General features: G+C 66.0%; 1 protein-coding gene across 1 annotated transcript in view; it reads left to right on the top strand.

Annotated features, from left to right (window-relative positions):
- Positions 1 to 13,362, top strand: part of PRR12 (proline rich 12) — a 32,685-nt gene extending 19,323 nt beyond the window's left edge. The window contains exons 6-12 of the mRNA XM_065655338.1: positions 2,131 to 2,426; positions 4,847 to 4,963; positions 7,435 to 7,565; positions 9,430 to 9,755; positions 11,811 to 11,936; positions 12,047 to 12,181; positions 13,349 to 13,362. Coding sequence (XP_065511410.1) covers positions 2,131 to 2,426; positions 4,847 to 4,963; positions 7,435 to 7,565; positions 9,430 to 9,755; positions 11,811 to 11,936; positions 12,047 to 12,181; positions 13,349 to 13,362 — 1,145 coding nt within the window. The remainder of the gene's footprint in view (positions 1 to 2,130; positions 2,427 to 4,846; positions 4,964 to 7,434; positions 7,566 to 9,429; positions 9,756 to 11,810; positions 11,937 to 12,046; positions 12,182 to 13,348) is intronic.
- The last annotated feature ends 1,648 nt before the right edge of the window (positions 13,363 to 15,010 follow it).

The raw sequence follows: 15,010 nt of genomic DNA, 5'->3' as shown, positions 1-15,010 counted from the left end.
CTGGGGGTCATGGGGGCTCTGGGGCTCAATGGGGCTCAGTGGGACCTTCTGGGGGTCATAGGGACCTTCGGGGACCTTTAGGGACCTTCTGGGGGTCACAGGGACCTTCTGGAAGCTTTAGGGACCTTCTGGGGGTCACGGGGGTCTCTGGGGCTCAATGGGGCCTTTAGGGACCTTCTGGGGGTCATAGGGACCTTCTGGGACCTTTAGGGACCTTCTGGGGGTCATGGGGGCTCTGAGGCTCAATGGGGCCTTTAGGGACCTTCTGGGGGTCATAGGGACCTTCTGGGACCTTTAGGGACCTTCTGGGGGTCACGGGGGCCTCTGGGGCTCAATGGGACCTTTAGGGACCTTCTGGGGGTCACGGGGGCTCTGGGGCTCAGTGGGGACCTTTAGGGACCTTCTGGGGGTCATGGGGACCTTCTGGGACCTTTAGGGATCTTCTGGGGGTCATAGGGACCTTCTGGGGGTCATAGGGACCTTCTGGGACCTTTAGGGACCTTCTGGGGGTCACAGGGGCCTCTGGGGCTCAATGGGGCCTTTAGGGACCTTCTGGGGGTCACGGGGGCTCTGGGGCTCAGTGGGGACCTTTAGGGACCTTCTGGGACCTTTAGGGACCTTCTGTAGGTCACGGGGGCCTCTAGGGCTCAATGGGGACAATTAGGGACCTTCTCGGGTCATAGGGACCTTCTGGGTCCTTTAGGGACCTTCTGGGGCTCATCTGGGCTTCCTGGGACCCATAAAAACCTGGGGCTTGTAGGGACCTTCTGGGACCTTTAGGGACCTTCTGGGGGTCATAGGGACCTTCTGGGACCTTTAGGGACCTTCTGGGGGTCACAGGGACCTTCTGGGACCTTTAGGAACCTTCTGGGGGTCACGGGGGCTCTGGGGCTCAATGGGGCCTTTAGGGACCTTCTGGTGTTCATAGGGACCTTCTGGGACCTTTAGGGACATTCTGGGACCTTTAGGGACCTTTTCGGGGTCATAGGGACCTTCTGGGACCTTTAGGGACCTTCTGGGGGTCACGGGGCCTCTGGGGCTCAATGGGGACCTTAAGGACCTCCTGGAGGTCATAGGAAACTCTTGAGACCTTTAGGGACCTTCTGGGGGTCACAGAAGATTCTGGGGCTCAATGGGCCCTTTAGGGACCTTCTGGGGCTCACAGGGACATTTAGGGACCTTCTGGGTCCTTTAGGGACCTTCTGGGGCTCATCCGGGCTTCCTGGGACCCATAAAAACCTGGGGCTTGTAGAGACCTTTTGGGCCCTTTAGGGACCTTCTGGGACCTTTAGGGACCTCCTGGGGATCACAGGGGCCTTTAGGGACCTTCTGGGGGTCATAGGGGCCTCTGGGGCTCAATGGGGCTCAGTGGGACTTTTTGGGGTTCATAGGGACCTTCGGGGACCTTTAGGGACCTTCTGGGGGTCACGGGGGCCTCTGGGGCTCAGTGGGGCCTTTAGGGACCTTCTGGGACCTTTAGGGACTTTTTGGGGTTCATAGGGACCTTCTGGGCCCTTTAGGGACCTTCTGGGGGTCACAGGGACCTTCTGGGACCTTTAGGGACCTTCTGGGGGTCACAGGGGCCTCTGGGGCTCAGTGGGGATATTTAGGGACCTTCTGGGACCTTTAGGGACCTTCTGGGGGTCATGGGGTCTCTGGGGCTCAGTGGGGATATTTAGGGACCTTCTGGGGCTCATAGGGACCTTCTGAGTCCTTTGGGGACCTTCTGGGACCTTTAGGGACCTTCTGGGGCTCATCTGGGCTTTCTGGGACCCATAAAAACCTGGGGCTTGTAGGGACCTTTTGGGACCTTTAGGGACCTTCTGGGGTTCATAGGGACCTTTAGGGACCTTCTGGGGGTCATGGGGACCTTCTGGGCCCTTTAGGGACCTTCTGGGGCTCATAGGGACCTCCTGGGGCTCACAGGGACCTCCTGGGCCCTTTAGGGACGTCCTGGGGGTCCCGGCGGCTCTCTGGGGCTCAACGGGACATCCCGGGACGTCCCCGCGACCTTTTGGGGCACCCGCAGACACCTCCTGGCACACCCCGTGTGTGTCCCCCCCCCCGCCACCCCCACACCCACCCGCAGCTCCCCCAGCCCTCACCCCTCTCTCTGCCCCCCCCCCCCAGACGCGCCCCCCCCGGCGGAGCAGCCCCCCAGCCCCGCCGCGGCCCCCAGCCCGCAGCCCGCGCCCCCGGCGGCGCCGCCGCCGCCCCCCGCGCCCCCCGCGGCCCCCGCGGCCCCGGCCGCGTCCCCCGAGCGCGAGGAGCCGCCGGACGCGCGGGCGCTGCACCTGGCGCAGAAGCAGGAGACGGCGGCCGTGTGCGGCGACACCGACGAGGACGCGGCCGAGAGCGGCGGCGAGGGCATCTTCCGCGAGAGGGACGAGTTCGTGGTGCGCGCCGAGGACATCCCCGCGCTCAAGGTGGGCGCGGGGGGGACGGGGGGAGCACGGGGAGAGACTGGGAGAGACTGGGAGAGACTGGGAGAGACTGGGAGAGGGATTGGGAGAGACTGGGAGAGACTGGGAGAGGGATTGGGAGAGACTGGGAGAGACTGGGAGAGACTGGGAGAGACTGGGAGAGACTGGGAGAGGGACTGGGAGAGACTGGGAGAGACTGGGGGCACTGGGAGAGGGACTGGGAGAGACTGGGAGAGGGATTGAGAGAGACTGGGAGAGACTGGGAGAGACTGAGAGAGACTGGGAAAGGGACTGGGAGAGACTGGGAGAGACTGAGAGAGACTGGGAAAGGGACTGCGAGAGACTGGGAGAGACTGGGAGAGACTGGGAAAGGGACTGGGAGAGACTGGGCGAGACTGGGAGAGACTGGGAGAGACTGAGAGAGACTGGGAGAGACTGGGAGAGACTGGGAGAGACTGGGAGAGACTGGGGGGACTGGGAGAGACTGGGAGAGACTGGGAGAGGGACTGGGAGAGAGACTGGGAGCACAGGGAGAGGGACTGGGAGAGACTGGGAGAGACTGGGAGAGACTGGGAGAGGCTGGGGGCACTGGGAGAGACTGGGAGAGGGATTGGGAGAGACTGGGAGCACTGGGAGAGACTGGGAGAGGGATTGGGAGAGACTGGGAGCACTGGGAGAGACTGGGAGAGACTGGGAGAGACTGGGAGAGGGACTGGGAGAGACTGGGAGAGACTGGGAGAGGGACTGGGAGAGACTGGGAGCACTGGGAGAGGGACTGGGAGAGACTGGGAGAGACTGGGAGAGGGATTGGGAGAGACTGGGACAGACCGGGAGAGACTGGGAGAGACTGGGAGAGACTGGGAGCACTGGGAGAGACCGGGAGAGACTGGGAGAGGGACTGGGAGAGACTGGGAGAGACTGGGAGCACTGGGAGAGACTGGGAGAGGGACTGGGAGAGACTGGGAGAGACTGGGGGCACTGGGAGAGGGACTGGGAGAGACTGGGAGAGACTGGGAGAGGGATTGGGAGAGACTGGGGGCACTGGGAGAGGGACTGGGAGAGACTGGGAGAGACTGGGAGAGGGATTGGGAGAGACTGGGGGCACTGGGAGAGACTGGGAGAGACTGGGAGAGACTGGGGGCACTGGGAGAGGGACTGGGAGAGACTGGGAGAGACTGGGAGAGACTGGGAGAGGGACTGGGAGAGACTGGGAGAGACTGGGGGCACTGGGAGAGACTGGGAGAGACTGGGAGAGACTGGGGGCACGGGGAAAGGGACTGGGACAGACTGGGAGAGACTGGGAGAAACTGGGAGAGACTGGGAGAGGGACTGGGAGAGACCGGGAGAGACTGGGAGAGGGACTGGGAGAGACTGGGAGAGTCTGGGGGCACGGGGAAAGGGACTGGGACAGACTGGGAGAGACTGGGAGAAACTGGGAGCACTGGGAGAGGGACTGGGAGAGACTGGGAGAGACTGGGAGAGACTGGGGGCACTGGGAGAGGGACTGGGAGGGACTGGGAGCACTGGGAGAGACTGGGAGAGGGACTGGGAGAGACTGGGAGAGACTGGGAGAGACTGGGAGAGACTGGGGGCACTGGGAGAGGGACTGGGAGAGACTGGGCTGGGGGGTCTGTGGGGAGCAGGGGCCGGTTTGGGGGTGCTGGGGGGTCTGTGGGGGGGACAGGGGCCGGTTTGGGGGTCCCGGGGGGTGTGTGGGGTCAGGGGCCGGTTTGGGTGTACTGGGGGGTCTGTGGGGGGGTCCTGGGGTGCAGGGGCCGGTTTGGGGGTGCTGGGGGGTGTGTGGGGGGGTCTGTGGGAGCAGGGGCCGGTTTGAGGGTGCTGGGGGGCATGGGGGAATCAGGGGCCGGTTTGGGGGTGCTGGGGGGTCTGTGGGGGGGTCTCTGGGGTGCAGGGGCCGGTTTGGGGGTGCTGGGGGGCATGGGGGAATCAGGGGCCGGTTTGGGGGTGCTGGGGGGTGTGTGTGGGGGTCTGTGGGAGCAGAGGCCAGTTTGGGGGTGCTGGGGGGTGTGTGGGAGCAGGGGCCGGTTTGGGGGTGCTGGGGGTGTCTCTGGGGTGCAGGGGCCAGTTTGGGGGTGCTGGGGGGTGTGGGGGCATCAGGGGCCGGTTTGGGGGTCCCGGGGGGTGTGTGGGGGGTAGGGGCCGGTTTGGGGGTGCTGGGGGGTGTGGGGGCATCAGGGGCCGGTTTGGGGGTGCTGGGGGGTCTGTGGGGGGGTCCTGGGGTGCAGGGGCTGGTTTGGGGGTCCCGGGGGGTGTGTGGGGGGCAGGGGCCGGTTTGGGGGTGCTGGGGGGTGTGTGGGACAGGGGCTGGTGTGGGGGTCCCGGGGGGTGTGTGGGGGGGTCAGGGGCCGGTGTGGGGGTCCCGGGGGTCCCGGGGGCGGCTGCGCGCTGACCCCCCCGCGCAGCTGGCGCTGCAGACGGGCCGGGAGCCGCCCCCCATCTGGCGGGTGCAGAAGGCGCTGCTGCAGAAATTCACCCCCGAGATCAAGGACGGGCAGCGGCAGTTCTGCGCCACCAGCAACGTGAGTGCGGCCCCCGCGCGCCCCGCTGCGGGACCCCCGAACCGGGACCCCCGAACCGAGACCCCCAAAACGGGACCCCCGAAACGGGACCCCCGAACCGAGACCCCCGAACCGGGACCCCAAAACGGGACCCCAAAACGGGACCCCCGAACCGAGACCCCCGAACCGAGACCCCCGAAACGGGACCCCCGAAATGGGACCCCCAAAACGGGACCCCCGAACCGAGACCCCCGAAACGGGACCCCCAAAACAGGACCCCCGAACCGGGACCCCCGAAACGGGACCCCCGAACCGGGACCCCCGAACCGAGACCCCCAAAACAGGACCCCCAAAACAGGACCCCCGAACCGAGACCCCCGAAACGGGACCCCCGAACCGAGACCCCTGAAACGGGACCCCCGAAACGGGACCCCTGAACCGAGACCCCCAAAATGGGACCCCCAAAACGGGACCCCCGAACCGAGACCCCCAAAACAGGACCCCCAAAACAGGACCCCCGAACCGAGACCCCCGAAACGGGACCCCCGAACCTTGACCCAGCCCCCGCCCCGGGACCCCCAAAACGGGACCCCCAAAACGGGACCCCCGAACCGAGACCCCTGAAACGGGACCCCTGAACCGAGACCCCCGAAATGGGACCCCCGAAACGGGACCCCCAAAACGGGACCCCTGAACCGAGACCCAGCCCCCGCCCCGGGACCCCCAAAACGGGACCCCCAAAACGGGACCCCTGAACCGAGACCCCCGAAACGGGACCCCCAAAACGGGACCCCCAAACCGAGACCCCCAAAACAGGACCCCCAAAACGGGGCCTCCCCGGGACCCCCAAACTGGGACCCCCAAAACGGGGCCCCCAAACCGAGACCCAGCCCCCGCCCCGGGACCCCCAAAACGGGACCCCCCTGGGACCCCCGAAACGGGACCCCCAAAACAGGACCCCCAAAACGGGACCCGCAGAGCTGGGACCCCCAAAATGGGACACACCCCTGCCCTCCCGGGGACCCCCGAACTGGGATCCCCAAATGGGACCCCCAAAATGGGACCCCCCCGGGACCCCCAAACTGGGACCCCCAAAACGGGACCCCCAGAGCTGGGACCCCCAAAATGGGACCCACCCCCCCCGCCCCGGGACCCCCAAACTGGGACCCTCAAACTGGGATCCCCAAAATGGGACCCTAAATGGGACCCCCAAAACGGGACCCCCCTGGGACCCCCAAAACGAGACCCCCAAAACAGGACCCCCAGAGCTGGCACCCCCAAAATGGGACCCCCAAAATGGGACCCCCACACCGGGACCCCCAAACTGGGACCCCCAAAACAGGACCCCCAGAGCTGGGACCCCCAAAATGGGACCCCCACACCGGGACCCCCAAACTGGGACCCCCAAACTGGGACCCCCCCCCCCCCCAAACCAGGTTCTCCCCTGGGACCCCCAAACTGGGAACGCCCAAAGCTGACACCCCCCCAAAACCTGAGCCACGCACCCCCAAACCTGGGACACCCCCCAAAATTCTGACCCCCTCCCAAAACTTGGGAACGCCCCCCCAAAATCTGAGACACCCCCCCCCCCCCCAAAAATATTGACACCCCCCCCCAAAACCTGGGGGGGTCCCAGTGGAGTGTGGGGGTTTTGGGGGGTCCCGATGGAGTCAGGGGGTTTTGGGGGGGTGTGGGGGTTTTGGGGGGTCCCGATGGAGTCAGGGGGTTTTGGGGGGTCCCGGGGTGTGGGGGTTTTGGGGGGTCCCGATGGAGTCAGGGGGTTTTGAGGGGTCCCGGGGGGGGGTGTGGGGGTTTTGGGGGGTCCCGATGGAGTCAGGGGGTTTTGGGGGGTCCCGGGGGGAGGGTGTGGGGGTTTTGGGGGGTCCCGATGGAGTCAGGGGGTTTTGGGGGGTCCTGGGGGGGGGGTGGGGGGGTTTTGGGGGGTCCCAATGGAGTCAGGGGGTTTTGGGGGGTCCCGGGGGGGGGGTGTGGGGGTTTTGGGGGGTCCCGATGGAGTCAGGGGGTTTTGGGGGGTCCCGGGGTGGGGTGTGGGGGTTTTGGGGGGTCCCGATGGAGTCAGGGGGTTGGGGGGGGGGGTGGGGGTTTTGGGGGGTCCCGATGGAGTCAGGGGGTTTTGGGGGATCCCGGGGTGGGGTGTGGGGGTTTTGGGGGGTCCCGATGGAGTCAGGGGGTTTTGGGGGGTCCCGGGGTGGGGTGTGGGGGTTTTGGGGGGTCCCGATGGAGTCAGGGGGTTTTGGGGGGTCCCGGGGGGGGTGTGGGGGTTTTGGGGGGTCCCGATGGAGTCAGGGGGTTTTGGGGGGTCCCGGGGTGGGGTGTGGGGGTTTTGGGGGGTCCCGATGGAGTCAGGGGGTTTTGGGGGGTCCCGGGGGGGGGTGTGGGGGTTTTGGGGGGTCCCGATGGAGTCAGGGGGTTTTGGGGGGTCCCGGGGGGCTGTGGGGGTTTCGGGGTCCCCCTGACCCCCCGTTTCGCAGTACCTGGGCTATTTCGGGGACGCCAAGAACCGGTACCAGCGGCTCTACGTGAAGTTCCTGGAGAACGTGAACAAGAAGGATTACGTGCGGGTCTGCTCCCGCAAGCCCTGGCACCGGCCCGCGGCCGCCAGGTGAGGCCGGGCACGGGACACGGGGATAGGGGACATGGGGACATGGGGGGACATGGGGACACTGGGGGACATGGGGATATTGGGGGACATGGGGGGACATGGGGACATTGGGGGCACAGGGGACATGGGGACATGGGGGGACATGGGGACATTGGGGGACATGGGGACATTGGGGGACATGGGGGGACATGGGGACATTGGGGGCACAGGGGACATGGGGACATTGGGGGACATGGGGACATTGGGGGACATTGGGGGACATGGGGACATTGGGGGACATGGGGATATGGGGGGACATGGGGACATTGGGGGACATGGGGATATTGGGGGACATGGGGACATTGGGGACATTGGGGGACATGGGGACATTGGGGGACATGGGGATATTGGGGGACATGGGGATATTGGGGGCACAGGGGACATGGGGACATTGGGGGACATGGGGATATTGGGGGACATGGGGACATTGGGGACATTGGGGGACATGGGGACATTGGGGGACATGGGGATATTGGGGGCACAGGGGACATGGGGACATTGGGGGACATGGGGACATTGGGGACATTGGGGGTCATGGGGACATTGGGGGACATGGGGACATTAGGGACATGGGGACATTGGGGGCACAGGGGATATGGGGACATGGGGACATTGGGGGACATTGGGGGACATGGTGACATTGGGGGCACAGGGGACATGGGGACATTGAGGGACATGGGGACGTTGGGGACATGGGGACATTGGGGGCACAGGGGACATTGGGTGACATGGGGACATTGGGGAACATGGGGACATTGGGGGCACAGGGGACATGGGGACATTGGGGGACATGGGGACATTGGGGACATGGGGACATTGGGGGCACAGGGGACATGGGGACATGAGGGGACATGGGGACATTGGGGGACATGGGGATATTGGGGGACATGGGGACATTGGGTGACATGGGGACATTGGGGAACATGGGGACATTGGGGGCACAGGGAACATGGGGACATTGGGGGACGCAGGGGACATGGAGACATTGGGGGACATGGGGACATTAGGGACATGGGGACATTGGGGGACATGGGGACATTGGGGACATGGCGACACTGGGGGCACAGGGGACATTGCGGGACACGGGGACGTGGGGACATTAGGGACACATGGGACACGGCGATAGGGGACATGGGGAGAGGGGACATGGGGACATTGGGACGTGGGGACATTGGGGGCACAGGGGACATTGTGGGACATTGGGGACAGAGGGGACATGGGGACACGGGTACATTGGGGGACATGGGGACACGGGGACGTGGGGACATTGGGGGACACAGGGACATAGGGGACATTGGAGGACATGGGGACATGGAGACATTGGGGGCCATGGGGACATTGGGGACATTGGAGGACATGGGGACATTGGGGACACGGGGGACACCTGGACATGGGGACAGCAGGGGACGCAGGGGACATGAGGTGATCAGGGGACACCGGGGGGACACCAGTGGGGACACGGGGGATCCTCAATGTCCCCAAGGACACAGGGTGGGTTTTGGGGTGTCGCCATTGTCCCCAATGCCCTGGGGGGGGACACCTGGGAGGTTCCTGATGTCCCTGTGCTCTCATTTTGGGGGGGTCCCCTTTGTCCCCAAGGACTGGGGGGACATTTGGGGGGGTCCCCAGTGTCCCCATGGCCTTGGGGGGGGGGTGGGGGGGAGGTCTCCATTGCCCCCCAGTTTCGGGGGGGCATTGGGTGTTCCCCCCTGCTCTGGGGGGTTTTGGGGCTCAGTGGGGGGGGGGATCCCCATGACCCCCCCCCCCACCCCGATCCAAAGGGGTTTTGGGGCTCCCTGACCCCCCCCATGTCCCCCCCCCCCAGGAGGCAGAGCCAACCCAAAACCAGCGCCCCCAAAACCCCGGCCCCCCCCAAAGCGGAGAAACCGGAACCCCCCGAAAAACCCCCCAAACCCGACAAACCCCCCAGGCCGGAGAAACCCCCCAAAACCGACAAACCCCCCAAACCCGACGCCGCCCCCCCCGCGCCGGCCGCGGGGCCCCCCCGCGCCCCCCCCGGCCCCCCCAAGCCCAAACCCAAACCCCCCAAAGTCAAAGCGGAGCCGCCCCCCAAAAAAAGGAAAAAATGGCTCAAAGAGGCGGCGACGTCGTCGGAATCGGAGTCGAGTCCCGACCCCCAGAGCGAGGAGGGTGAGTCCGGGGGGGCCCCCACATTCGGGGGGGGGGGGGCGGGAGGGAGGAACTGGGGGGGTCCCTTGGGGTTTGGGGGGGTCCTGGGGCCTCATTTTGGGGGGTAAGTTCTTAAAGGGGCGATGGCTTGCGGCAGGGGGGCCCGGCAGGTTTGGGGCGCCCTTTTAAAAAGGGGTGGGCTCTCATGGGGGCGGGGCTTAGCTGTAAAAGGGGTGGGGTTCCGTTAATGGGCGGGGCTTGCATTTAAAGGGGCAGCGCGGCTCCCGGAAGGGGGCGTGGTCGCCGGAGGAATGGGCGGGGTTGATTTGTGGGCGGGGCTCCAAAGGGGGCGGGGCTAGTGGCTAAAGGGGCGTGGTTTGTGGGCGGGGCTTCCCCTTAAAGGGGCGGGGCTCCCGGATAGAGGGGGTGTGGTTTGTGGGCGGGGCCAATGGCCAAAGGGGCGTGGTTTTGTGGGTGGGGCTTCCACTTGAAGGGGCGGGGCTTTGTGGGCGTGGCTCTGGCTAAAGGGCTGTGGTTTGTGGGCGGGGCTCTGGCTAAAGGGGCGTGGTTTGTGGGCGGGGCTTCCACTTAAAGGGGCGGGGTCCTGGATAAAGGGGTGGGGCTTTATGGGCGGGGCTCCTGGCTAAAGGGGATTGGTTTGTGGGCGGGGCTTCCACTTAAAGGGGCGGGGCTCTACATAAAGGGGTGTGGTTTTGTGGGCGGGGCTTCCACTTAAAGGGGTGGGGCTCTGGCCAAAGGGGCGTGGTTTCTGGGTGGGGCTTCCCCTAAAGGGGCGGGGTCCTAGATAAAGGGGCGTGGTTTGTGGGCGGGGCTTCTGCTTAAAGGGGCGGGGCTCCTGGATAAAGGGGTGTGGTTTTGTGGGTGGGGCTTTCACTTAAAGGGGCGGGGCTCTGGCTAAAGGGGCGTGGTTTGTGGGCGGGGCTTCCACTTAAAGGGGCGGGGCTCCTGGATAAAGGGGCGTGGTTTGTGGGCGGGGCTTCTGCTTAAAGGGGCGGGGCTAATGGCTAAAGAGACGTGGTTTGTGGGCGGGGCTTCCACTTAAAGGGGCGGGGCTCCCGGATAAAGGGGCGGGTTTTGTGGGCGGGGCTTCTGCTTAAAGGGGCGGGGCTCTAGATAAAGGGGTGTGGTTTTGTGGGTGGGGCTTCCACTTAAAGGGGCAGGGTCCTGGATAAAGAGGCGTGGTTTTGTGGGCTGGGCTCTGGCTAAAGGGGCGGGGGTTGTGGGCGGGGCTTCCGCTTAAAGGGGCGGGGCTCTGGATGAAGGGGTGTGGTTTTGTGGGCGGGGCTTCCACTTAAAGGGGCGGGGCTCTGGCTAAAGGGGCGTGGTTTGTGGGCGGGGCTTCCACTTAAAGGGGCGGGGTCCTGGATAAAGGGGCGTGGCTTGTGGGCGGGGCTTCCCCTTAAAGGGGCGGGGTCCTGGATAAAGAGGCGTGGTTTTGTGGGCGGGCCTCTGTCTAAAGGGGCGGGGCTTCTGCTTAAAGGGGCGGGGCTCTAGATAAAGGGGTGTGGGTTTGTGGGTGGGGCTTCCACTTAAAGGGGCGGGGTCTTGGATAAAGGGGCGTGGTTTTGTGGGCGGGGCTCTGGCTAAAGGGGCGTGATTTGTGGGCGGGGCTTCCACCTAAAGGGGCGGGGCTCTGGCTAAAGGGGCGTGGTTTGTGGGCGGGGCTTCCACTTAAAGGGGCGGGGTCCTGGATAAAGGGGCGTGGTTTGTGGGCGGGGCTTCCACTTAAAGGGGCGGGGTCCTGGATAAAGGGGCGTGGTTTGTGGGCGGGGCTCTGGCTAAAGGGGCGGGGTCCTGGATAAAGGGGCGTGGTTTTGTGGGCGTGGCTCTGGCTAAAGGGGCGGGGTCCTGGATAAAGGGGCGTGGTTTTGTGGGCGGGGCTTCCCCTTAAAGGGGCGGGGTCTTGGATAAAGGGGCGTGGTTTGTGGGCGGGGCTTCCCCTTAAAGGGGCGGGGTCCTGGATAAAGAGGCGTGTCTTTGCGGGCGGGGCTCTGTGGGCGTGTCCCCGCCTTAAAGGGGCCGCGTCCCCCCCTTCCCCCCCCCCACCCCGTGCAGAGCGGGCGCCGGCCGGGCGGGCGCTGAACACGCGTGCCATGCGGGAGATGTACCGCAGCTACGTGGAGATGCTGGTCAGCACCGCGCTGGACCCCGACATGATCCAGGCGCTGGAGGACACCAACGGTCAGACCCCCCCCGCCCCCCCCCCAAAAAAAACCCACCCCCTCAGATATTGGGGTGCACCCCTCCCCTGAAAGCCCCCGGGAGCCCTGACGCGGCCCCTGCCCCCCCAGACGAGCTGTACCTGCCCCCCATGCGCAAAATCGACGGGATCCTCAACGACCACAAGAAGAAGGTGCTGAAGAGGGTGACGCTGAACCCGACGCTGCAGGTGGGGCTGGGGGGGGCTGCTGTGGGGCTGGGGGGGTGTCTGTGGGGCTGGGGGGCTGATGTGGGGCTGGGGGGGGCCTGATGTGGGGCTGGGGGGGCTGATGTGGGGCTGGGGGGCTGTCTATGGGGCTGGGGGGGTGTCTATGGGGCTGGGGGGCTGCTATGGGGCTGGGGGGCTGATGTGGGGCTGGGGGGGGCTGTCTATGGGGCTGGGGGGCTGTCTATGGGGATGGGGGGGTGTCTATGGGGCTGGGGGTGTGTCTATGGGGTTGGGGGCTGTCTATGGGGCTGGGGGGCTGTCTATGGGGCTGGGGGCTGTCTATGGGGCTGGGAGGCTGTCTATGGGGCTGGGGGGGTGTCTATGGGGTTGGGGGGTGTCTATGGGGCTGGGGGGCTGCTATGGGGCTGGGGGGTGTCTATGGGGCTGGGGGGCTGTCTATGGGGCTGGGGGGGTGTCTATGGGGCTGGGGGGCTGCTATGGGGCTGGGGGGCTGATGTGGGGCTGGGGGGGGCTGATGTGGGGCTGGGGGGCTGTCTATGGGGCTGGGGGGGTGTCTATGGGGTTGGGGGCTGTCTATGGGGCTGGGGGGGGCTGATGTGGGGCCGGGGGGTGTCTATGGGGCTGGGAGGTGTTTATGGGGCTGGGGGGGTGTCTATGGGGTTGGGGGGTGTCTATGGGGCTGGGGGGCTGTCTATGGGGCTGGGGGGGTGTCTATGGGGCTGGGGGGCTGCTATGGGGCTGGGGGGCTGCTATGGGGCTGGGGGGCTGATGTGGGGCTGGGGGCTGCTATGGGGCTGAGGGGGTGTCTATGGGGCTGGGGGGTGTCTATGGGGCTGGGGGGCTGTCTATGGGGTTGGGGGCTGTCTATGGGGCTGGGGGGTGTCTATGGGGCTGGGGGGCTGTCTATGGGGCTGGGGGCTGTCTATGGGGCTGGGGGGTGTCTGTGGGGCTGGGGGGCTGCTGTGGGGCTGGGGGGTGTCTATGGGGCTGGGGGGCTGTCTATGGGGCTGGGGGGTGTCTATGGGGCTGGGGGGCTGCTGTGGGGCTGGGAGGGACTGTTGGTGGGGCTGATGTGGGCTTGGGGGGGTGTCTATGGGGCTCGGGGACTGTTGTGGGGTTTGGGGGGGTTTCTATGGGGCTGGGGGGGTCCTAAAGGCCACAGTGGGGCTGGGGGGGTTTCCAGACGTCCCCGGGTGTCCCCAAGGTCCCCAGGGCTGACGGGACCCCCCGACGGCCCCACGGGACGGGGCCCCCCCGGGTGCCCCCGATGCCCGAGAGTGACGTGTCCCCCCGTGTCCCCCCATGTCCCCCGTATCCCTTCTGTCCCCCGTGTCTCCCCCTGTCCCCCGTGTCCCTCTGTCCCCATGTCCCCCTGTCCCATATCCCTCTGTGCTCCTGTTCCCATGTCCCTGTCCCCATGTCTCCATATCCCCCTGTCCCCAATCCTCCGTGTCCCCCTGTCCCCCTGTTCCCATATCCCCATATCCCCTGACCCCATGTCCCCATATCCCCGTGGCCCCATATCCCCCTGTCCCCATGTCCCCCTGTCCCACATCCCCATGTCCCCATATCCCCTGTCCCCATATCCCACTGTCCCTGTCCCCTGTCCCCTCGTTCCTTCGTCCCCATATACACCTGTCCCCTGTCCCCATGTCCCCTGTCCCCACATCCCCATGTCCCCCCGTCCCCATGTCCCCATATCCCCCTGTCCCTGTCCCCATATCCCCCTGTCCCTGTCCCCATGTCCCTGTCCCCTTGTTCCCATGTCCCCATATGCACCTGTCCCCATGTCCCCCCTGTCCCCATGTCCACCTGTCCCCATGTCCCCCTGTCCTCACGTCCCCATGTCCCCATATCCCCTATCCCCATATCCCCCTGTCACCCTGTCCCCGTGTCCCCCTGTCCCATGTCCCCCTGTTCCTGTTCTCCTGTCCCCTGGCCCCCTGTCCCCATGTCCCCTGTCCCCTTGTTCCCACGTCACCATATCCACCTGTCCCCTGTCCCCCTGTCCCCACATCCCCATGTCCCGCTGTCCCCATGTCCCCCTGTCCCCATATCCACCTGTCCCCATATCCCCCTGTCCCCCTGTCCCTGTCCCCTGTCTGTGTCCCTGTCCGTGTCCCTGTCCCCATGTCCCCCTGTCCCCACATCCCCCTGTCCCCTGTCCCTGTCCCCTGTCCCTGTCCCCTGTCCGTGTCCCTGTCCCTGTCGCCTGTCCCCTGTCCCTGTCCGTGTCGCTGTTCCTGTCCGTGTCCCTGTCCGTGTCTGTGTCCCTGTCCCCTGTCCGTGTCCCTGTCCCCTGTCCGTGTCCCTGTCCCTGTCCCCTGTCCCTGTCCCTGTCCCTGTCCGTGTGCCTGTCCCCTGTCCGTGTCCCTGTCCCTGTCGCCTGTCCCCTGTCCCTGTCCGTGTCCCTGTCCCCTGTCCGTGTCCCTGTCGCCTGTCCCCTGTCCCTGTCCGTGTCCCTGTTCCTGTCCGTGTCCCTGTCCGTGTCTGTGTCCCTGTCCCTGTCCGTGTCTGTGTCCCTGTCCCCTGTCTGTGTCCCTGTCCCCTGTCCGTGTCCCTGTCCCTGTCCCCTGTCCCCTGTCCCTGTCCCTGTCCGTGTGCCTGTCCCCTGTCCGTGTCCCTGTCCGTGTCCGTGTCCCTGTCCCCTGTCCCTGTCCCCTGTCCCTGTCCCTGTCCCTGTCCGTGTCCGTGTCCCTGTCCCCTGTCCGTGTCCCTGTCCCCTGTCCCTGTCCCTGTCCCCTGTCCGTGTCCCTGTTCCTGTCCGTGTCCCTGTCCCTGTCCCCTGTCCCTGTCCCTGTCCCCTGTCCCTGTCCCTGTCCGTGTCCCTGTCCCCTGTCCGTGTCCCTGTCCCCTGTCCCCTGTC

This window comes from Caloenas nicobarica, chromosome 39 (genome assembly GCF_036013445.1).
Source record: "Caloenas nicobarica isolate bCalNic1 chromosome 39, bCalNic1.hap1, whole genome shotgun sequence".
NCBI classification, from domain to species: Eukaryota; Metazoa; Chordata; class Aves; order Columbiformes; family Columbidae; genus Caloenas; species Caloenas nicobarica.
The sequence above is the reverse complement of the archived record's forward strand: the minus strand, read 5'-3'. Positions and strand labels throughout refer to the sequence as shown.